At 40.4% G+C, this 25,366-nt stretch overlaps 1 protein-coding gene across 5 annotated transcripts in view; it reads right to left on the minus strand.

Annotated features, from left to right (window-relative positions):
• The window catches only part of TXNDC11 (thioredoxin domain containing 11), a 60,008-nt gene that overhangs the window by 26,916 nt on the left and 7,726 nt on the right, over positions 1-25,366 (minus strand). For 3 of the 5 annotated variants that reach the window (XR_002124925.1, XM_019650901.1, XM_019650899.1), the window contains exons 2-4: positions 22,283-22,380; positions 18,325-18,454; positions 8,792-8,885 (exon numbers count right to left, since the gene is read on the minus strand). Coding sequence is in view for 2 of the 5 variants with exons in the window: in XM_019650899.1 (XP_019506444.1) it covers positions 8,792-8,885; positions 18,325-18,426 (196 nt within the window). In the remaining 3 variants the exon portion in view is untranslated. The remainder of the gene's footprint in view (positions 1-8,791; positions 8,886-18,324; positions 18,455-22,282; positions 22,381-25,366) is intronic. The other 2 variants (XM_019650902.1, XM_019650900.1) reach the window with 1 other exon arrangement.

Consider the following 25,366-nt stretch of genomic DNA (forward strand, 5'->3'; position numbering starts at 1 on the left):
AATACCACTGGATGCAGTCACATGGCATTTCATCAGCATGGCCAGGAAGTCACTCACTCCCTGGGAGAATTTCTCTCATTCTTACTCCAGAAGTAGTGACATTCCAAAAGGCAAACCCCGTCCTGTGGTACTGTCCATTCTGGAAAGAGTCCTGATTGTACTCTACACTGCCATTTTTATTAACTTCTGCTTTCCCACTCTTCTTTCCAAGGTTTTGGACAAGGAAGAAAAAAAGACAATGATAGGATTATATAAAATGGGTAACAACAGCCTCTCCAACGATACTTAGCACCTACAACAGTGACTGTTATTCACAATGATGACTTCACACATTTCCAATGATAAATACATTCAACCAAAATGAAAAAGCCTTTAAAGAAATGTAATAGATTACAGAAATGTTTGTTTTTAATGTATGAACTATAGCTATCACTTCCATTTTTTCCCTAGAAATGTGACTTGGAGATTTCTATATTTTCAAAATCCTTAATATAAAACACAAAGCAATTATCTAGAAAACAATCTGGCATCTGGGCACATAGATACAATATGCACATTCCAGTGCTTGCCAAGATACACTAAGCCCTAAGTAAACATGTAACTCCTAAGCTGCTTTGTTGTCTTTCTTATAAGTTAGGGAGGAAGGAAAGAGAAATGCAGTTCCAAATACAGTATCTGAGGGGAATGTAAACTACAGAGCTCAATACGCACTGTCATGTCTACCAACATGACAGTAAACTAAACACACTCACACCAGCCATTCTCATTTAACTAAAGCACAATATGAAAATGATCAGTTCACATCCTTCCCTTGTGTGTATGTCAATTAAATTCCTTTTTTTAACACCCTGGGGAAGGAAGGGCTTCATAAAAGAAACATATGTGCTAAGAAATCCCTCCCACACCCCCCTTTAGGCCATTTTTTAGGGTTCAGCACAGGGGTCACATGTTTTGTTTTGCTTTTTCTAAACAACGCTTTACAAATGTAAAAACAACTCTTAGCTCCCAAGCCTATGAAAAGAGGCCAACGGCCTGTGCATTTTTCAAGCTGAAGTGTCTTCCCGAGGCAGCTAGGGCAAGGCTCCCTTATCTTACAGATGGGGCTTGGGGAGCAGTAAGAAGAGATGGCTGAGTGGGCCCCGGTCACTCTAAAATGACTCGTCAGGACAGTCAGTCCCTGCCTATGGGAACTTCTTGTTAGAAGATACCACTGAAGTCCAAAATTAGAAAACAAAGCTAGTTGCTAAGGGAGACACAGCCAGCTAGCGCAGTGGGGGTTCCAAGAAGGAGGTCAGTGGTACGGAAATCTCCATTTGATGTTCACAATGTACCACAAACTTAGTAGCTTAAAACAACATAAATTTATCCTGTAGTTCTGGAGGTTGAGGTCCAAAATTGGCTTTACCGGGCTAAAATCAAGGTGTCAGTGGGACATGTTCCTTCTGGGGACTCCAGGCGAGAATCCATCTCCTGGCCTTTTCCAGATTCTAGAGGCTGCCTGCATTCCTTGGCTCGTGGCTCCCACTCATCTTCAAAACTGGCAATGGCCAGACGAGTCTTTCTCACATTGCATCACTCTACAGCATTCTTCACCATTTGGTTCCACTTTTAAGCACCCTTCTGATTACACTGGGCCCACTCAGATAAGTCCAGGATAAGTCCCTTTCTCAAGATCAGGTGACTAGCAAATCAATTCTATTTGCAACCTCAGTTCGCCCTTGTTATGTAACATATTCACAGGTTCTGGTGATTAGAATGTGGACATCTTTGGAGAGCCATTATTCTGCCTGCCACAGTCCCCCTGAGTCAGCAAAGCAACCTCCTCAGAGCCTCAGTTTCCTCACCTGAGATAATAGCACTGAGGTAATAACAGTTCCTACTTCAAAGAGAGGCAGTGAAGACTGGACCATCCAAGGAAAGTGCTTGGCTCACGGACAGCCTCGTTCCAGGGTCAGCTTATCATGCTCACCTTTCCGCAAAAAGTGGTCAAGCAGAGGCCAGAACAGGGTTTGTCTGCACTGAGTTGTTTCACTATAAGCTTGTAACTTTATTACAGAAGTTGATCCCTGAGTGTTTTTCAAGATAGTAATGTTTTTGGTTCTTTGTCTAGGAGTCTTATCACAGCTTCAGAACAAAGAAACAAAGAAACAAACAGAAAACCTTGAAGAAATAGGATCAAAACACACACACCCCCTAAAACAGGACAACTTTAAAAAGGTAGAAACTATCACCAAACAATTAGTGAAGTTGGTGCAGTTTTTCTGACACATGGGTATAAAGAATCAAAACAGCTACAAAGATCCCTAAATTTGGTTCTGTGCTTCCTGTCCACCTTCCACGCTCCAGCTCCTTACTCACTCACCTGACAGATGACCCCCCCCTTCTCCCCACCCCCGCACGGCTCCTCACAGCAGTCTTTCCTGTTCTGATCCGAGCATATGCCCAGCTGTCATGCTCCAGCAAAGCCTGTCACAGACCTGTCACTGCACTCACACTGTAGGCAAACCTACCTGGGGGACAAGTTGTATTCATCTTTATAGCTATAGCACATAGTGGATCCTCAAATGTTTGTTGCGTAAGTCATGCTTTTGAATCTAAAAGTGCAGGGAGGTCCATTTTTGGCCCTTAGTGCTTATCGAGAAGCATTTACAAAGCTTAAGAGATAAGTCGTAATGGGAATAAAAGTATGTCCCATGAAATATGATGACATCCTTACTAAAATAATAGCAACATATTAAAAAGTTAGTTTTAGGTGTGGGAATAAAAAGCATGAACTTCCTAATATGTTTATTCCAGTGTGTATTAATCAGAGCCCAGAGGCCTGAGAACACAGGCAGATAGAAACCTCTCTCTCTCTGAGTGAGGACAGTGACAATAAATGAGATTATCCAAGAAAACCACGTGATCCTGAAACCTGCTTCATTCACCGACAACTGTTAAATCCAATGCCTCATCCAAACTCCCAACAGTTAAACCCAGGAACCCAAGAAAACAAGGCAATCTCAGGGTCAACCTTGTTTAAGAAGTCAGTCCCTTGTTTTTTCAACACCTTTAAGAATGTCACCTACAGGTTAAGAAAATCCTACCCTTCAGACCTCTTGATGTTGTACAAAATTTCACAATCTAATAGAAGCTTTACACATAAGGATATGGAGGAAGGCGCTTTTCTGTGTGTCCTGACTCAATTCTACCAGCAAATTACAGCAGCATCGGATGCCACCTGGTGGAACAGAGAGATGCTACACTAGAATTATAAGTTTTTCCTTTAATAAATTCCTCTTTAAAAAATTCATTAGAACAGTATTTCCCAAAGTGTGTTCTTTAGAAACTTGATGCCACAAGGTTCCCTTGGCAAATAAGTTTAAGAATTCTTCAAGGTGGTAAAAGGGAGTGGAAGTGATTATTTTTAGTTAATAGTTTAGTGTATTTTCAAGGTGACAGTTAAGGATGTGAATTTTAATTCAATTCATTAGGATGTTAGTGTCAGAGGACAGTGGGAAGGCAGTGGGAAGAAAGAGTCAGAATGGACCAGGCCGGGGTGCCATCCAGTCCTGTTGTGAGAGATGCCTACACTGAGGAGAAGTGGTTGGGGGAGAGGGGACCCTAAAGGACTGCACACCACGCTGCTAACATCATTCTCACGTGAGCAATTTCAAGGTAAACTGTCCTTTATTAGTCATTCATTCAACCTTCTGGCTACAACATTGATCAAGCAGTGTTAGAGGTTTAGGAGTAAGGAGACAAAACCCTGGCCTCAAGGCACTCAGTAAATACTGTCTGAACAAACCAGCACCTGTTCTGGTGGGAGAGACATGCAGTCAGCTCTACAGTGAGGACCCGGAAGTACAGAGAAGCAGACTTGGAGTGCTACAGGAAAGCGGGGGAGGAAGACTTGTCTGCTGTTCGGTCAAGTTACAGGATATCTAGACTATCTGGTGTAGATACTTCTAAGAGAACACACTATACTTCCTTTAAGTGCTTTCAGCCAGGTGGCTTCCTAATTAAGCTACTATACATTTTTAGACTATTACTTTATTCACATCCAAAATATCTCACAAATTATGTGGTCTGGCAAAACAAGCATTTACCTCATCTCTACCCTCTCTAGTTTTACAGACAGACAATCTCAAACACAGAAAAGTCACATATTTTGTTCAAGTTTACAGATTCCCATCAGGGGTAGACAAAGGATAAGGACAGACACTGCCAGCTCCCAGGCCACTGCTTAGCCCCTAAATGGCACTTGCATCCCTTTTGTAGGTCGAATGAAAAGAGTATCAAACTTTGTTGCAAATTTTCTCTTTTAAAAAAGTCACTGAATCATAGCAAAATATAACAAATTTTACCAGAACGCATTTTCACAGCAAATAATTAAATACTAAGATGAAAAAAAATTAAAAATATTGAACCCTCTACCAAATTTTCTTTAGGCAAAAAAAGAAAGAAGCCTGTCTGCCAAGGTCAAATGTGAAAAGGTTCATAGAAATAGGCTTTGCAGTCTGGGAAGAGTGGAGAAATCGGAGACTAGTTTCCCTCAGGATCCTGAAACATACACAGACTGCTAGCCCACAATGAATCATTCAGCACTCTGACATGATTAAACATTAGCGAGGGATATATAAGACCTATTATAAAAAATTAAAAGGAAGGTTTGAATAAATGAATAACTGTGCTGTGATCCTAGAAAGAGAAGTTGAATGTTATGAACGTGTCAATTACCTTAAGTCAATCTATACACTCAATACCATTCCAACCAAAATCTAACCAAATGCATGGATGGATGTGCTTAATATTCCATTAAGCACAAGAACTAGAGGACACAGAGTCCAGACTTTACTAAGTAGTAACTTACAAAGCAACACACAAAATTATATTTACTCATACAGAAGGAGGTAGCTAGACCAACAGAAAACACAGAAGTAGACCCAATTACATGTAAGAAAATATTTTGCAACAAAGCAGGCTTCATCAAGATAAGGGTGAAAGGAAGCATTATTTTGTAAATGCTAGCTGGCTAGTCAATAAGAATGGGGGAAAAATCAACTGTGCTCTGTATTTTAAGCCAAAGTAAATCTAAGTAGCATAAAGTGCTAAATAATTTTTAATAAAAGTGAACTAATTAGTGATCAGATTTTTTTGGGGAAAAAAAATTTAAATCAAGAAAAAAACTACAGGGCCGGCCGAGTGGCGCGATGGTTAAGAGCTGGCTTGGGACGCCAGAGGGCCCCGGTTCGGATCCCACATATGAGGGCCAGTGACACTGTCCTCCACAGCTAAGATGCTGAACAACAGCTCAACCTGGAGCTGGGCTGCTGTGAGTCACTGGCGACGGCGTAGGCTGCAGCCCCTGCTGCAGTGGGTTGCCATAGGCTACTGTGTGTGGCCAGCAGCCAGAGTGAGCAGCCAGCAGCTAGCAGCCACCGTCTGATCTGCCTCGCCCGGGAAGAGCGCAATGATAGTGCCAACTTGGGCCAGTGAAGCAACGTCCTCTACAACTAGACTGAAGAACAAAAGGACAGCAACTTGTCTGTTCCCCTTCCCCCAATTCCCATGTGCTGTTCCCATCCCCCCAATTCCCCAATAAAAAAATCTTTAAAAAGAAAAAGAACTACAAATTTAACAACCTGAAAATATAGAACTGCTATATAAAAAAATAATTATAAAAGTAAACCAGCTAGGAAAAGAATAAACAGAAATAGAACAAAGGGTTACTGCCCATGTCACCTAACAGGTGGGCCTACATAAACTGACAGATAACACTGAGACTTAGATCAACAGGCAAAGGAACATGGGTAACGAAGATGAAAGGAAATAGTAAAAACAAAAAGAGAAAGCAGTTAATGCTAAGTGGTGAGGTGGGTAAGTGAATTTTCCCTAATTTCCTTTATTATAATGTGTAAAAGTATCAAACAGATTAACGATCTGAAGGGAACAGCGATGGCAAAGTACCATGGGACCAGGTCTTACAACTAAACTGTCGAATTACTGAGAGCAAACATGCGCTCCCCTCTTAGCACACCCCCTGCACCCAGGCCCAATGCTTCACCTACGGTAGTCTCAGAATACCTGTAGACTGATGGCCAGCGAGCTTCAAGGAACAAGTGTCAGAGAGTATCCTGTTTCTAAGGCAGTTTAAAAAAACTCATTAAGGCAATGGAAGGACGTGTGCATTTTGTAAACGCTTGCGGCTTGTGGAACCAGGACATCTGCTTTCTACCACAACAGTCTAAACCAGCGGTTCTCAACCTGTGGGTCGCGACCTCTTTGGGAGCTGAACGACCCTTTCACAGGGGTCGCCTAAGACCATCGGAAAACAAAAATATATTTACATTATGATTCATAACAGTAGCAAAATTACAGTTATAGAGTAGCAACGAAAATAATTTTATGGTTGGGGGGTCACAACAACATGAGGAACTGTACTAAGGGGTCGCGGCATTAGAAAGGTTGAGAACCGCTGCACCAAATGTTAAGTGTGTGAAATGCTTCTCAGGCCTCGATTTGTGTACACAATCTAAACATGACAGTGACCTAGAATCTACACTTCAAACTGTACCATTAAAAAAGAAGTGTGCATATGTTATATGTTTCTCTTACCAAACACCTATTAATAATAAGTAAAATACCACTTGACTTCAGGGTAGGAGAAAGAAAAAGGGGGAAAAAACCCAGATGCCCAAGGCATGATTTATTTTAGGTAATCCTTCACAGTGCATGTATTATGGAAAATCATCATTCCAAATTTGTCTTTTTCTTCTAAAAATGGTTCATTAAGCTCAAGTGGGAGCTTACCCACAAATAAGAAGTGAAAAATGATTAATTAGAATGAATCTCAGTTCTTGCAAAGTTAATATGCAACAGGATTTTACAAGACCCAATTAGAATCACAAGATAGGGAAGCAATGGACTCATGTTAAATCAGACTAGATTTAGTCAGAGAAGAAATTTCATGTAATCATTTATCAAAATTAGTGATTTGACCAAGAAGTTTGTTTGGTACCTGCAAGTTGGTTTTACCCATTTTTGACCCTCCTTTTTACCCATTTTTGACCTTCCTTTGCTTAAAAAAATAAAAGAAAAAACCGGGGAAAAGGTTTGTACTTGGAAAAGTTTTTCCAAAAAGAAGCAGTATTTTGGAAACCTCTGAATGAAAAAGTAATTTAAGGTGAATCATTAGCACGTAATGTAAGCTAACCAGATAACAAAACATCCTTCCATGATCTTGAAAATTCCTCTTCAACTCTAGAACTTAATGCTACCATCACCTCAGTGAATGACTCTAGGTTTCCCCTTTATATATAATCTTCGGTTGAAATCTTCGAGGGGCTTTAGTTTTCTAAGAAGATTTTTGAATATGTAGTTCTTAAGCTTATTTCAATTGGTACTATTTTGTTTTCAAAATTCAAACTTTGACTCACTAAGTCTTCTTAGTCACCTGAGGCTGCAGCTCAAAGCCTTTCAAGTGGACAGAAGACATACTTATGTGACAGTTTGAGTTCCTCTCCCAGTGTCCCCTGGGTGAAAAACATGAATGCAGCAGATTCTCTATGAATAAAACTTTAAGAGAATGTATATATTAAAATGGCCAGTCATAAATGTTTGATGTATTAGTAGTATACTGTTATAACACCAAAAAATAATAATAAAGCAGTCTAATGCCCAGCAGGAGAAGGCTGGTTGATATGCTGAGGAAGAGATGATATGGCCACCAGTCTCATGCTCACTTGGCAAATAGTGACTGAACCACTGCTATGCACCAGACACTGGTAAAAGAATGCTAAACCGAAGACACATGGTCCCTACCCTCAAAATCTTAGTCTGGGGAAGAAGACAGATATTAAAAAAAAATCATTTCATAACTACATACATAATACAAACTACGTCAAGTGCCGTGAGAGAAAACAACGGGGTACCCAATTGAGACTGGGGGAGATTGTGGAAGTGATATTTGAGGGGATCCTGAAGGATGAGTAGGGGCTTGACAGGTGGAGAGCAGGGCCTCAGAGGCCGGGGAGGCAGAGGGCACCTTTCAGGCAGAAGGACCAGCACATGCACAGACTCTAGTGTGAGGCAAAAGGGTAAGAGTGGATACCCGTTAAGTGCCCACTGGTCTAGTCTAGGGTGGGGAAAGTCTTGGACCAGAGTGATGGTAACAAAAGAGATGGAGACAAGTGAGCAGATGAGTGTATCCCACAGAGAGCTGACAGGAGGTTATGAGTGATACAAAGAAGAAACATGGAGCAACACGAAAAAATGGGCAGGATACAATGTGTGATTTAAAAAGCAGGGCCTCCAATAATACATGATTTAGCTATAGTAAAAAATATACATATACGGATTTGAGAATAGTAAAACCGGCAGTAGGCTTATACTGTAATGCGACGTGACTTTTATACTTGTAAAAATACTTATTATAGAAAGTATATTCCTAAATTATGGTATATCCAACTGACAATACAACCATTGAAAGCTCTGACCAAAACTTTAAACTACGCACGCAAAAAAAAGAGATTAAGATATAATAAATTTTATAAAGTGCAAACTATAAAATTGCAGACACATATGACCGAGCTACATTTTTTCAAAACCTAAACATTTAAGAGACTAAATTTGAAAGAGCATAGTATTTTCTGTTTGCCAATAGAAAATAAAACAATGTAATTATTTGACACAAAAAGAGAAATGGAATCAAGAAAATGAAAATCTATAACCATAAAGATAACATTTGCAAAAGATATCAATATACATACATTCTTGGTTAAAATACAAATGTCTTAATATGAATGTTTACCTTTCTTTAATGAATATAACGCTGAGGTGAAGAAGGTCAAATAACCAGGAGGCTGGGGAGAGCCATTGAACTCAAAGTACCCAAGTACTCCAGGCTGCAGGAACAAGAGCAGAATTAGGGGTCTGAGGTATCACGGGTCACTGTGTAATGGGGGCAATTTTAAAACAAGACATGCCATTATCATTTGACAAATGCAATTTGTTGCATTTCATTTTTTTAAAAAAGCCTAACTACATTAAAAAGGTTGCACGTTAGGGTCGACCTTTCCCTCCATTTAGACAACCAACAGGGTAAAGGGTGCAGTTGGCAGCAGCTTTTACAGGGGCCACTGGGAGCGGAAACTTCCTTCCCTCTTCCTAAGCGGGCTTTTCCACCCTCTGTTGACAGTTCTCCTAGATCCCTGGTTCGAAGCCTCACCATCAAGTACAAGTGCTCACTCACTTTTGTTCAGCAACTCCAGGCAAGCTATGTCAATAATTTCTTTGTAACTTTTCTTAGATTTCTCCTTCAATCGCTTCCTTACTCTCTCCTTACTTACACCCCACGCTTACTAGAAATCAGGTTAAATCTGACTGGTTCTGCTTGCATTCAAGGTCATCCTTCAAGGGGTTCTTTCCTTCCCAACACTCAGAACCCAGCATTCCGCAATGGCCACCCTCCTGTCTTGTCAGGTCAGTCTGCAGAGGGCCTACCTCTTACCCTCTTGGTCCTCCACCCCACAGACTTATTTCCACCTTGCTCATTCCATTTCTCTGAGCTTAGCACAAAATGCCTTTCCATTTTGCCAAACCAATGAATTGTCCCCTTCCAGTTACATTCTGCCTTCATGTTCAGAATAATTTCTTCCATCTTTGAAGGCCCTGTGGCAATCATTCTGTCCAGTTTAGTTCTGTATAACCGTATCCATCTTAAAAGCCAATTGATATCCCTGAGTTTAGAGTGCCGGGCTTGAAAACCTAAGCTCAAGTCCAATAGCTGAATGATCTTGGGTGAACCCTTCAAGGAGAGGCCTCAGTTTTCTTATCAGGCAAATGGGGTTACTGAGAAGAATGGGCTTGAATGAGCACTAGGCAAATGTGAAGATTCCTTTCTAGCCTTAAAGCACGTAACACCATGCTCTTAATAAGTAATCAAGGAGCTGATTTGATCACTGGGACAAAATCAAATCCAAAAGGTAAGGTAGAAATTTAATCTGTTGATGAAGTTTAAAATCAATGTTGTATATTAAAAAAGGGAAATTTCTGATCTGTAGTGGAACATACTATCTTTCAAATCTACATCACTAGCTTGTTCTCATAAGATTCAATTTTAAATAACTCACTTGATTTTCATTCTGGTAGACACTGAGTCAGAATGTTAAATCCTAACATCTAAAAAACCCAGCAAATAACAAACATCTCAAAGAACTGAGTAATTCAGAAAGTAAAGTTATCAAAAACAAGATTTTCTTTTGCTAACCCTTCTCCAAAAAGTCTTTAACAAGCCAATCCATAATTGGCTTAAAGACGAATTTCATACTGTTGGGGTTCTTAAGGTTTCAAACCAGGCTGCAATGGCGTAACAAGCCTTCCTACCAAGAACAAGGAAGACAAAATCTTCAGACATTCCAGTCACTTAAAGTTGGACACAAAGTTACAAGAATGGAAACTAATGTAGAGAAAATACTCATTTAAGCTTCTTTATGCTCTGACCACTCTCCCAAACCAAAATCAAATGGAATAAATTCATCTAAGTATTGATAAATGTTTCCTGGCTAAAAATTAAGTGAGGTGAATTTCAACTCTGTTCTCACATTATGTGATCTCTGGTGGTTTCACACAAGTGGCCATATGGCCCATAAACACATACACATCTATGTGCACGTATGCAACTACATGTGTGTTTATGTATACATAAGCACACATGTACACACACTAATGGAAGTACAAAATTTTGAATTCTGCGTCTTGAAGGGAAACCCCAGTTAAATCTTTAAAATGAACAAAGATTGGGCTGTTTGAGGGGTCCTTTGTGGACCTCTCTACAGTGCAAGGGCTGATTTTTGTCGATGGCATCACTGCTGCAATTTTCCAAGGGGCTACGTAGCTTGGATCAATGAGCCTCTATCTTCAAAAGAACTGGTACTGAACTTTTCAAGTGGTTTGACCAAAGAAATTTCACTAACAATACAAAGCAAATAAACTCATAAGCAAAATTATTTTCACTTTTCATTGCTAAAGAAATGAAGCCGTAAGATTCAACAACTATGAGATGATTAAAGGCTGTATACCAGCTATTTTAAAATACAAAAAACAGGCAAAGTATATTTTAAGTGCTACTTTTCAAATATTCACAATACTGTGACATTCTGTATTGAAATTTGAAAACTGGCATGTTTGAGAATGAAACAAAATTAATATTTCAAAATAAAAAGAGGAAATAAAGAGAAATGATAGTTATCTGTTTATTTCCATTACAAATTATCATTTGAAAGTTACTAAACTGGCTCTGGCTATGCTTTAGGTAAAACAAATGTCACAACCATGTCCCCAAAGTTTCGGTGACTCCCCAACAGAAGCTGTATTTGAGAAATGTTTACATATTTTAGAGTTTCCTCCACAGTTCTTTCTGAAATCTGGAAAAAGGGGGCTTTGGGGAACAAACCACATGCATATTCACATATTGCAGACCTTTCTAGGTCTAGGCCATGTTTGCTAGCTGCAAATAAGCCCAAGGGCTGGTTCAAAGCACAACTCTAACCCCGTCTAGTATCTTGTTGACGCTCTTTCAGATGAGCCAGCCAAGCACATGAGCCAGCCTGATGCTGAGTGACAGGTGGGGTGCAAACTCTGCTGGTAAGTAGCTGTCTCTCCTCAGTCTGTCGCTAACCGTGCGTAAAGATCACCCAACCAGGGTTCCAACCGCAGTGTTTCTCTTAGTCTCCCCGCCAGGTCCTTAAACAGCTTGAGCAGCTACCAAGTGAACAGTCACAGGATCTCAACTGCAGACATGAACTTAGGGAAGACACAGCTCAACCCCCTGTACCTTGTTTATTTATCTCCCTATTTGTTGTCTATCTCCATGTTATAACTCCATGAAACAGAGGCTGTCTCTTGTTCATTACATTTCCAGCTCAGAGAGTGCCTGGCACAGAGCAGGCACCAAAAAAACATTTATTAATGAATGAATGGGGATAAAAGAAAAATAAGACTAAGCTCCTTTATCAGGTTTTCAATTTGGCCAAGAACCTAACATAATGAGTGCCAGATTATAACTTGACCCAGCTTGTGTATTTCTAATTCCATTCCATGATGTACAGTACGTTCAGTACCTGCTATAAAGAGGAGGTTGAAAATAGGCTATTTATAGGAGGCCAACAAATCCTTATCAGCATAAAATATTTACTTCCTCAGTGAATACCATTTGCAATGAGGCATAAATTTCAGCAGATGGTGTACACATCCTGTGTGGCTGTGAGAAGAGTTATTTCAGTGTGTTTTCACTCAATGGCAATTGAAATATTTCTGCACTAATGTTATTAATAACTCACACCTAGAAAATTTAAAACTATTCAGTTCACAGTGCTATAAAACTATGAATAGACAGAAACAGTATCTATTTATTTGCTCAGCATTCAGAATAGTCTTTTACTAACAAACAACAGGAACTGCCAGGCATTCTACTAGATTTTTCTCCATAAGGCTCAGGTTTTCTGTCGCCTGGCAATTTACCTAACATCCTACTTCCCCCTCCAAAAGATTCCCAAGCCTTTCCCCATCCCAAATAAATTTAAAACAATTTAGTTTACCAAAACTGCTGAGAATATATGAATGGGTGTATGCTAAATCACTGCTCTTAAGCAGATAAATTACAGAAATTTCTGAAAAGATTTAGAAAATATTTTGGCTGCATATACAAGAGTTCTAAATAATACTGTTGGCATTTGGTGGGTGCAAATCAGATAGTTCTGTCACGTGCTTTAAAAAATAAAAAAGAGGGCCGGCCGAGTGGCGCGATTGTTAGGAACTGGCTTGGGATGCCAGAGGGCCCCGGTTCGGATCCCACATATGAGGGCCAGTGACACTGCCCTCCACAGCTAAGATGCTGAACAACAGCTCAACCTGGAGCTGGGCTGCCGTGAGTCGCCGGCAACGGCGTAGGCTGCAGCCCCTGTGGCAGTGGGTTGCCATGGGCTACGGCATGTAGCCAGCAGCCAGCGTGAGCGGCCAGCAGCCACAGTGAGCGGCCGTCCAGAAGCCGGCGACTGATCTGCCTCTCCTGGGAAGAGCGTAATGATGGTGCCAACTTGGGCCAGTGAAGCAACGTCCTCCACAACTAGACTGAAGAACAAAACGACAGCAACTTGTCTGTTCCCCTTCCCGATTCCCCAATACTGTTCCCCTCCCCCAACTCCCCAATAAAAAATCTGAAAAAAATAAAAAATAAAAAAAAATAAAAAAGAAAGCATTATTGATGTAGAAGCTACCAATACCTAAGCCAAATGAGGTCTATAAACATACCAAAATTAGAAGAGCCACAAAACTAGTGACTGAAAGTGATGTTATATTACTCAATCCTATTCCCTTTCCAATCAATGTAATGTCCACCACAATAAAAATGACACTGAGGTGTGTTTGCCTATGTTGTCCACAAGTAACAAATGACATTTTCCTGCCTGTATCTTAAATAGGCAGGAAGAACCCCAGGAAGAGGGATTCTACAATTGGAGTAAAGGAAGAAAGTAAAATTTGTTTTTACAGCTCTTGATTTCCCTCTGGAGTACGCACTGGCAAGTTCACTTCAGTGTTTAGCTACATTCGTTATTTGTATTCACTTTTGTTTTTTGTTTGTTTGTTTGTTTGTTTGTTTGTTTTAGCTGAGCCATCCTGCTACCTGTTGGCAGCTCAGTGGCAGCTCAGCTCGGGCCGGGCATCGAACTGCTATTGCTCAGAGCTCAAACTCTTGAGCGAGCTCTTAACCAACTGAGCCACTCGGCCGGCCTCTACATTCATTATTTGTAAGGTAGCTATGATTTTAGTGCACTTCTGGGAAGAAAATTCTAGACCCTACCCTGCCTCGATACTGTGATTATCATACAGCAAAAAACAATGCCATGCTAACCTCAGAAGTGCCACAAAAACGTTAAATGATTATTTTGGCCTCGTTTGGTATACCAAAGTTTAACATACTGGATACTGAAATTCATATTTATAAAAAATATATATAAATGAGGAGGTAAGGCTCTTGATCAAAACAAGTAACTTTCTCAGTAAGATTTCTCTAAATCAGGAAGATTCTGAACATACTTAGGATATATGCTTTTTTGGGGGGTGGGTCCAGATGAACGACTGGAATAAAAAGCTGAGTATGGGGACAGCTCTATTGAAGACAATGTAACTCACTCTTGGCTCTAGTTCCCTACCGATAGCGATCCAGAATTTCCGAGACAAGGCATTAATTTTCGCCTTCTCTCTACTGCCATCGTTGTAAGCAGATACACTTGCAATGGATTGTGGCATTCTGTGTGCTACACGGAAAAGAGATGTGTTTGTACTAACATCTGTGAGGCATTATCTTGAGGTCTTATTTGGGGAAATTATAATTTAGATAGAGCAGAGGTTCTCAACTGGGGCGATTCTGCATCCCCCTAAGGGACATTTGGCAATACCTGGGTATTTTTGGTTGTGGCTACTAAGAGGGAGAGGGCGTGCTACCGGTATGTAGTAGGTGGAGGCTAAGATATTGGTAAACATCCTGGAAGGGACAGGACAGCCCCCCAACCCCCAGACAAAAAATTATCTTACTCCAAATGTTAACAATGCTGAGAGTGAGAAATTTTAATTTAGAGGAATGCCCAAAAGTATCCTGAGCTCTAGAGTGGAGCCTCCTTCAACTTTCCTAGTTATTCAACTGTCAAAGCCATGGCAATGGTTTCATTTCTGGATCGGATCTGGAATACTGTCTTTATGTTCTCTTATACAGCGTGTGTATGAAACTGATGTCACTTCTTTCTAGGCCATATTTGGTATGTTTCACGAGAGAAATGGTTTCCCAAGTGTCATCCTAGGCTTGACTCTCAAGTTCTGTCACAATTAATCAAATATTGTCTCTTGCCAACTAGAAGATTTCATCTCAGTGAGAAGAAGCCCAAGGAAAGACAATACTCACATGATAAAAGCTACCTCCAGCTTTGGGGAGGAAGCCCCTTTAGGGCTGACAAAAGCTGTACAGGGTCCTGTCCTGGCAGCATTCTTTTGGTTCCGTTCAAAGGCAGTCCAATCACTGCTGTTTGTCACTCTAATTAAGTGGGCTGGGCTGCCAAAAACAACCTTGAGTGATGTCACTGGCACTGAGTCTAATGTGAACTCAATGCTACACTGGGAGCATAATCTCGAAAAGCACTGCTGAAAGCAGGTTCAAAGAATGCAGAGGCTAAATAAACGTAAGGACTCATCCTTGCTGCATAAATGTGCACTTTTCTCTCTCCTGCAGATACTAACTAAGAGAACACTTCAAACATCTAGAGGCAAGAAATAGAAAAGGGTTAGAAAGATCTCTGATACAGGTGTTCGAAGGGATTGCCTCAAAAACCCTTTCCCAACCCAAAACTGGTGAGCCTCCTTCTGTCTGCCTCTTTGCAACCTCTCTAAACTTCACAAAAGACAAAACAGTCAGGGCAGATTATCTGAGCCAACACTTTTATTTTAGAGATGAGATATCTGAGTAAAACTCAGAAATCAGAGTTGCTAATGTCAGGGCTAAAACCCAGGTCCCTAGAATCCTGGCTAAGTTCTCCTCATCACATGACCTCTGCTAAGAACTGGCTCAGAACTCTCTGGATACAAATCTCCGATAGAGCTGAAGATAATAACAAAGCCACCTCTCAGTGCCCTTATTAGACACAATGATCAGAATTTCTTCCACACTTTTTTTGGAAGCGTAAACACATGCTGTACGGTATCTGGTGATGTGCCTCATCTCCTCTCCCTATTTTCTCTTTACTTTTTAGAAGGGATTGAAAATTTAAAGAAAAAAACAGAGGGTAACAATCAGAGAGCACAGTATTCTACAAAAGTCTCAAAAGAGCATAACTGAAGGAAGATCTCTTGGCCCTTGCAAGCCATTTTTTAATCACTTTAATTACAAAACAAACAAAGGGTTTTTTTAATATAAATAGGGACTTCTGGCGGCATCACGCACACTTAAAGTTCTCTCGACAGGAATAAATATCCAGGGTTTTTCTACTATGTTTTCATTTACTTGGGACTACATAAGACATTTTCATGTCTTACCTCATTTAATCCCTGTTTTACAGATGAGGAGGCTTAAAGCGGTTAAGTAAGCAGCCCAAGGCCACACAGCTAAGTGACAGAGCTGAGTTTGGACTCAGGTCTGTCCGATTCCTGATTCTTCACCATTTTGTTGTACCACCTCCAGTGACTCTGCCTCCATCTACTGCAGATCTATGTGAAAACCCACTATTACACAATTACTGCACCTAAGAGTTAAAAAGAATCTCAAGGATACCCTGTGCCAGGCCTCTGATGCCTGGCAGGTGAGTGACCTGCCTCAAGTAACAGACCTAATTAGTGCTGCCAAAGGAACTAGGCCCAGGTGCCATGCCTCCGCCATGCCTCCCAGTGTAGCTCCTGCCCACAAGCCTGCCCAGGTAGAATGGAAGCCCACGAGGCGCATGGAAACCCATCCTTTATCCATGCAAGAGTAAGGAAGCATTGACTCTAATGCCCATCTGAGAACAACAAGCAGAAGAATTTAAATATTAACACTGCTGCTTAGGGAATGTGCTCCTAGTTAACACATAAATGGTATCTCTAACATGATTCAAAAGCTATAAAAGATGTTCTAGTGAAAGAAATTCATGTCTAATCTACACAGTGGAAAAATTCATGTCTAAACTACACAGTGGAAAAATTCAACCCAGTCACAATTACTAAATTCTCAATTAGTAAGATCTGGATTCATATTGTTTTTATCTCTATCAGGTACTCATACATAAGTATCATTTTTGCTTGTCGTTAGTTCCCTGGTGGTCTAGTGGCTAGGATACAGCACTTTCACTTGTACCTATATATGATTTTATACTTGCTCCAATAAATTTTTTTGTAGAACTATTTTTATAATTTCTTGAGATTATTTTAAGCTTTATACTGGCCTCTCAATAATAAACTGTCCTGAACATACATTGCAGATCCTATAAAAATAATTTATCAGGGTTGAAGCTCACAACAGGAAAGCAGTAGAGAAGCCATGTTGGGAAACTTACTGTTAAGACCTTAAAATAGTTATATACTTAATAAACTAAAAAGGAACATAGTTCCCATTTTATTTTCTTTGTAAAGGCTGAACTATAACTGACAAGAAAAACCAGAGATTTCATCAATAAGATACCATAAAGCATCAAAATTTTTAGAAATTTGCAGCTGTATATAAATTGTAAGTTAACTCTTACATATTCTAAGTTAATTGTGAGACAAACTGAAAGTCTCTTGAAAATTCCCAAATAAAAAACAGATAAGGGGCCGGCCAAGTGGCTCAGTTGGTTAAGAGCTCGCTCAAGAGTGTGAGCTGTGAGCAACAGGGTCACCGGTTTGATTCCCGGCCAGAGCTGAGCTGCCACTGAGCTGCCAACAGGTGGCAGGATGGCTCAGCTAAAAACAAAACAAACCAACAAAAAACAGATGAAGTTTGTATTCTATTCTCTTAAAACTAACTTGGGCAAACCATCCCTATAATCAAGTATCTCAAAAAGCATTTAGGGCTGACCGAGTGGCTCAGCTGGTTAAGAGCTCGCTTGGGACCACCAGCTCTAAGCAGCAGCGCTGCAGTTCGGATCCCACATTGAGGGCCAGTGACGCGCGCCCTCTACAGCTAAGATGATGAACAACAGCTCGACCTGGAGCTGGGCTGCTGTGAGTCGCCGGTGACAGTACAGGCTGCAGCAGGGCTGCGGTGGACTGCTGTGAGCTACATGAGTGGCTGGCAGCCAGCATGAGCAGCTGGTAGCCGGTGCGAGCTACCGGGAGCCGTTGTGAGCGGCCAACCAATGACCGGTGACCGACTGCCTCACCCGGGAAGAGCACAATGATCATACCAACATGGGCCAGTGAGGCAACGTCCTCCACAACTAGACTGAAGAGCAAAACAGCAATTTGTCTACCTGTCTGTTCCTCTTCCCCGATTCCCCAATGCTGTTCCCCTCCCCCCAATTCCCCAAAAAAATCTTTTAAAAAAAAAAGCATTTAATTGGGGCTTATCCATACTGTGATCTCTCTTTTTTTTTCTTTTTTTTTTTGCTGAGCCATCCTGCCACCTGTTGGCAGCTCAGCTCGGGTCGTGAATCAAACCAGGGACCCTGTTGCTCAGAGCTCAAACTCTTGAGCGAGCTCTTAACCAACTGAGCCACTTGGCCGGCCCTCATACTGTGATCTCTTAATTGCTACAAACCAGGAGGTATAAACAACCCTTCTAACATAAACAATCCAATACAACCCAGTGAAGCCTTGGTTAAGGGAGGAGACATGAAAGATAGGTACCTCGTAGTTTGAGAGAAAATCTAGTAATTCTGATTGAGATGGGATGTACAGAAGTGGTTTCATCACCCGGCGGACAAACTTCTCAATGTAAACAGCACTCATGGGGCCTTTGTATTCGATTGGTCCAAAACTAGTGCCAAAAAAATAAAAAATAAAAAATAAAAATAATACACCATGCATTAAACTTGCAATGTATAACCCAAATCATCAACACCACAAAAATGAAACTGTCCTGCTTTAGGATTCTGCCTGGTTCATAGGTAAGTGCCTTCTTTGTCTCAGGTGACCAGAGGGCCAATTAAGAAGACTTTTATGTGAGGAGAGGTACAAGCAGCCGTTACATAGAGTTGCTGAATTTCACCATATTCCCTACCCCGCCACATACCATCCAATTATATTGGAGCAATGTTTGTATTGTGCAAGAGTGAAGACAGACATGTGAGGATTTTTTTTTTCTGATCAAAGAATTAATTCCTAAAGTAATATTTCCTTAGAAAACAAAACAGAAAGGCAACCTTGGAAACTGACCAAATGCGAAAGGAGTCCAGAATCTGAACTACACAATTCAATGCAGGGGGGCAGACTTTCCTTTCTGTGTCACTCCAAAATAAGGCACAAGTTGAGCAGCATCTGGCCCTTGGCCTACTAAAAAGGAGTTATTAAATATTACCCTGGGGCGGCCGGTTAGCTCAGCTGGTTAGAGCGCACTGCTTATAACATCAAGGTTGCCGGGCCACTGAGTTGCGCCCTCCACAACTAGGCTGAAATAACTACTTGACTTGGAGCTGATGGGTCCTGGATAAACACACTGTTCCCCAATAAAATTAAAATGTGTGTGTGTGTGTGTGTGTGTGTGTGTGTGAGAATATACATATATACACACACAAAGGGTCACTAAGCGAACCTTAAGCCTATTTAAAGCCTTATTGTAACAAAATAATTATGTGAAGGTCCCAAGTCAGGGACCTGGATAAATGACTTCCCTAGTTTTCCACTCCAGATGTACTTGGGGATGCACAGGAATTTGATTTAAGATTGTTAAGCAATACTGCCAAAATTCAGTTATCCTCCTAAGCCACTCAGAATCCTCACATGGCTTTCTTCAATCTTGCACAACACAAACATTGCTCAAATATAACTGGGCAGTATGTGGCAGGGGTAGGGAATACGGTGAAATTCAGCAACTCCACATCCATTCTTCTCTCTAAATAGGCATTGACATTAAGCTTACTGTTAATAGCAACAATAGACAGAGCACAGTAAAGAATTAAATGGATAGTACTATGGTCATGATACTATAATACATGGTTACAGAAATTAACACACACACAATGTGGTACAATAAACATAATTCTTTAGTGTGCACTGCAGAATATGAGGCCAAAGGAATATTAGCATGAAAAGAGTAAATAGAGCATTCTACGTGCATAGCTGGAAGATAGAGTTAACAATTCTATAATTCAAGGCTTACTACAACTAATTTGTTAACTAATTCAAGTTTCAAAATTACCACCACCACCAACCCCATCAACCACCAATAATTTTTAATTTAAAGGAAGAAAGAAAAAAAAATCATATGATAATTTTTCAGCAGAAAGGAGCCAACCAATCTGGAAACCTCATCTACTCAAACAGGCTCTGCTGAGTGTTGCTGGCATGAAGTTACAAGGGTCCCAGGGACATGTAATGAGAAGATCTCAGAACGCAGGATGGGGGACATGTTTTCTAACATACCACAGCCATCACCGCAGGACAAGCTGACGTGGGGCTGCTGAGCTTCGTACAGAGACTTTTGAGAAGCGACTCCCTGCTTCAGAGCCTTTTATAAACTGACTGACTCTGTAACTGGTATCAATATAAGCCACACATGGAATCTACTTTCACAAAACAGAAAAGCCTGTTCATTTCTTTAAGCAGCTACGACTAGGTTAAGTCATACAAACACCAGCAACCTCACACAACAGCAGCCGTCTGCCCAGGGATGAGACTCAAGGGCACATTTGCAAGCACATTAACCAAAAGAATCTCGAGGCTACGAACTGCTCAGAAGAGAGTTTACGAGATGGTACATGTTCATTCGTAGAGGGCTGGAGATTCTTAAACAGAATACAACAAGGCTACCTGTCGGGTATTTCTGTCCCTTAGCACTTCTGTTCTTGGTACACTGGGGATGGTACACGTTGAAATGATTCTGACTTAAACAAGTAAAATTCTAACAGGTAAAAATGAGGGGCAAGCATTTCAAAGTGAGTACCAGCCTCAAATTCATCTGTAAAATGAGAGCGGAGGACTAGATCTTTCTAAAGTTCCTTTCATGTCCTTTCACTCTTTCTATAAAACTAAGAAAATGAACAGTGTAAGACAATATTTCACACCCACATATCCCAAATGACATTTTGTACTCAACTCAAGGGAACTGTTCTGATTTTAATGTCACATCAAGTTAAGCCCACCTCTGGGCAGCTGACTTGGTTACATAAAGTTGCAAGTCCTATACACCCCACTAGGCATCTACTCCCTATTTCCTATTTCCACATATTTCCTATTTCCACGAAACGAAATGCAGGGACCTTCGTGGGCAAGTTCATCATCCCATCACATAGCATCGAGTTTTAGAACCTTCAAGTATAATACTTTACACTTACCTTAAAAAAAAAAAGAGGCAACCATGAGAAAGTGACTCTGAGAAAGCATTCACATATCTAGAAGAAAATCTGAGGGAGATGGCATGGAAAAGTGTTTCTGCCCAAATACTATTTAATAAATCCTGAGAAGCAACACTGCCACACATTTTGTTAGAGACATGAAGTGTGATGGACCGTAACAGACAACACACAAGTGACAGTTTGTGGATGTTTGTTATAAATCCCCAATGACTAAGGCCCAGGAAGCTTAGAGAGAGGAAAAAAGTAAAATCCAAAAAGCAAAGCTCTTACTAACCACATCATCTTTACCCATTTTACCCTCATTAACAAATTTCAGGCTGATTACATTGAATCAAGTCCAGAATCCCATCTCCTGTCTCAAAAATCCTTCATGTCAGATTTTAGACATTACTTAACACCCATAGCAGGGTCTGGGCAGTACTCCAAAATGAAACACCAATATTTCTGAATAAAGTGACACATAAGTGGGATAAAGACTACAGGAAACCTCTTGTTACTTCAGGCCAGGTGATTGTATTTGGGGACAAAATATGTGAAAGTCTTTCAGATTTTCAGAGGTCTTTGGATTTCAGAATTATGAATACAGGATTATGGACTTGTAGTAACTTTCTTCCCAATTGAAAAGATGGGAAGATACCCTCTTGATTATGCTATCCTGCCAGATAACAGAATAGGGACTTCTGTGTATTTTTATACCATAAAATACTTTCATAATATCTAAGGTGTACAGCCACACAATGGAGTAACTGATACTATTAAAAACAATGCTGTAAGGGGTGGCCAGTTAGCTCAGGTGGTTAGAGCGTGGGTGCCTAACACCAGGGTTGCCAGTTCTATCCGCACATGGGCCACTGAGATGCGCCCTCCACAAACAGATTGAAACAATGTGACTTGGAGCTCATCGGTCCTGGAAAAAAACACTGTTCCCCAATAAAAAACAAACAAAAACAAAAAAACAAACAAAACAAAAAACAATGCTGTAGAATATGTAATGACATGAAAAGATGTTCACTAAAGTAAGAAAAAGCAGTTTAGGAAAGAGTATTACTACATGGTATGTTTTTATTTTTAATTAAGGGTATAGATATGTGTACTCACAGGAGCATATAAATCAAAGCACACAGGGATTATGTACGGCTGATAAAATGATCCAGATCCTTTTATTTATTTTTGCTTACTTGTGTTTTCTCAATTTTCTACAGTGAATATCCAATACTTTTAAAGAGGAAAAAAAATCACTTTGAAACTGATCAACTTAGTTGGAATTAGAAACAGTATTTGAAAGTTCTTACCTTCGATGATACAGATATATCACAGGAAAATAAAAGAAATGCTTCTGCTTTCTGCATTTCCCCTGATTCCACCAACAGTTAACTGCCACAAACAACACCTGCAGAGTCAAACAAGGTTTCCAATGACTATGAATAACAACTGAAAAACTACCAAGATTTAAAAGATAAAATTATAAATATGGAACTATTCCTCTCTGAAACAGAAAGTATATAAAAAAAATTGTTTCTAGAAGTCAAAGAAGGTCATCACTGACTAATGCAATGAAAAAGAAACTCTATCTACAGTGTCTAGGTAGGACCCTGAATATTTTGGAGTCTAGCCCAAGAGGAAAATAATTGGCTTTGAATTCTAAAGTGAATGAGCACCAAAGAGCTTTTTCTAAGCATGGTTACACTAAAACTTCGTAGAATGATATGTCTTTTGCTAGTCAAACTCAGCATCTGAGAATGAGAAAAATGGTACCTACAAATAAATATCATAAATTTCAAAGGACCGTTTTTAATGACTAGATTAAAAACAAAAAGATAATAGATGATTAAAACTATTCTCTACAATGTAGACTTGAATAGCAAAAACATGGATTAAGTACATATGGACGTACACAATCCATACAAAAATATGAATTAAGTACATTTATTGATGGACACCAAAGTATTTATGGAGAAGTGTCCCCATGTCTGCCATTTACTTTGAAATGTACCAAAAATAAGATGGATTAATAGACTGGAACAGTTTCTCAACTTTGACAGTTTGGGATTTTTTTTTTCTGTTTTTGTTGTGGGGGCTGTCCTACACACTGGATGTAGGATGTTTAGCAGTATCCTTGGCCTCTACCCACTAGATGCCACTAGCGTCCCCCTCTCAAGTTCTTACAACCCCCCAAAAAAGTCTCCAGACGTTGTCAAAAGTCCCCTTGGGGACGAAACTCTAGTTGAGAGCCACTGATTAAAGGGATGGTAGGATAAATACATAATAAAACAAGCATAATAAAATGTTAACGGTAGGCTTTAAGTGGTTGGATATATGCAAAATTCCTTCACCTTTGCTATATGTTTTAAAAAATTTATAATAAAATATTGAAAAAATATGAAGACTACAAATGAAAGTCACTTTCAGATGCCTTATATTTACTAGATAGCATAATTGCTCAAACTTAGTGGAAACTCTTTACAGCTCCTTTTAGAGTCTATGAGAAAGAAAAGCAACAAAATCTTTACCTAAGGTTGACACCTCATTTTTCTACTCAAAAATAGGACACAATCTACGATGTTTGATCATTTTACTAAGTAATGTGGTTCAAAAGGTTTTGGCCAGTTTCCAAAAATAAACCCACTCCTCCTCCCTACTGAGAACACAGAACAATAAGCTCTCATTTGGAAGGAGCAGGGGAACATTTTTTTGAAAAAAGCAGTGCTGGTCAGTTGTTTATGGCACTGTGACCACCGCCACCTGTCAGGTCATCTTTAACAAACTGCTGTGTCCTGCAAGCCTGAAGTTCTGCTTCAGAAGGACAGGGAAAGCAGCCTCAGCTAGCAGAGCTGTCACAGGGACAGCACAGGGCCAGGCACACCTGAGTACTATTCCTATGTAATCGTTCGGAAGGACATACTGCTTAAGTGGACAGTAAGATCACAAGTAATTGACCCCTACAACATAATAGATTTGTTGTCCCCTTGGTCCCCACATGTTCTCCAAATTCAGAATACTGACAAAGTGGTGATTTTCTTTATGCTAACATACTACTTGCCTTCCAGTGCTCTGTTCGAGTCCCTGGTTACTATTTGCTATTTAAATCAGGGGCGGGTGGTGGGAGAATAAAGAAAACAGGGGAATAGATCAAATCCGTGGGCCCACAGTTAGAACACAAAATCACACCCCCTTCCTCCAAGAATCAGTGTTATAGGGAATGAAGAGTTATATTTAAGTAGTACTTGGTACCACATTCAGGAATATATAATGGTTAAACATGCTTTACTAGGCTGAGTAGAAAGCCTAGTAACCATTTATAACATTGTTGCTAAGAAAAATCAACTGAAAGTTTCAAATGAACTTCTGGAACTCAGCTGCCTGCGCAAGTAACCTGAGATCAGTGGTTCCCAGCAGCACCCTCTTAGACACCTGTGGGATGCTTTCTTGCAGGTTGCAATGACTGGTAGGGAGGCTACAGGGCATGTGGTGGGCAGGGATTCTGGTAAATACCCTGCAACGCTCAAAAGTGCTGTGCACGGGGAAGAGTCATCCCGTCATTCCATCATCTCAGAGCAGTTTTAAATGCCCTATCCAATGCAGATGTTGGGGAAAACCTGCTATTACTTAAGCCCAGAACCTAACTCCATTTTATGTGTGAATCCAAAGCATGGTTTTTGACGGTCACTGAATTTTTCAGGAAGACAACTTCTGTATCAAATGAAGGCAGAAAGTACTTTGTTTGGTTCAGAGCTTTACCAAGAGCTGTTTTCACTGTTTAGAAATATCAAATCACTGAGAGTGACATGTGAGTCCAACACATCATACCTTTACCGGTCTGCATTTGTAACTGTCCCATTCACAGGAGCTCTACAGAAAGGCACACAGGACTATTTTGCCCAAGCATTCACAAGCTGAAACACATGACTTAATTATATATTACTTTTCTCTTTTCCCCCACATTTACATTACATCTAGTACATTAGATTAACTACTTTGAAATTATATGTGTAGGGAAGTTTTCTCATCTATGAATTCCTTTTCAGGGCAGAAAGAGGAATAAATATAAAATACTTGTTATTATAAAGCCATTGGGATCCACTGGGTTGAAAAACCACTGCCATATGGATGGCTCATTTGCCTATATATCCTTCTTACCTACCACAAAGGTTGCATTCACTAAGTATTTGTTCAATATAGTTCTGGTCCAAGTACAAGTATTTGAAAGGTCAGCCTGGGGCCGGCCGAGTGGCGCATTGGTTAAGAGATGGCTTGGGACGCCAGACGGCCCCCGGTTCGGATACCACATATGAGGGCCAGTGACACTGCCCTCTACAGCTAAGATGCTGAACAACAGCTCAACCTGGAGCTGGGCTGCCGTGAGTCGACGGCGACGG

This window comes from Hipposideros armiger, unplaced genomic scaffold, assembly GCF_001890085.2.
Source record: "Hipposideros armiger isolate ML-2016 unplaced genomic scaffold, ASM189008v1 scaffold_149, whole genome shotgun sequence".
NCBI lineage: Eukaryota > Metazoa > Chordata > Mammalia > Chiroptera > Hipposideridae > Hipposideros > Hipposideros armiger.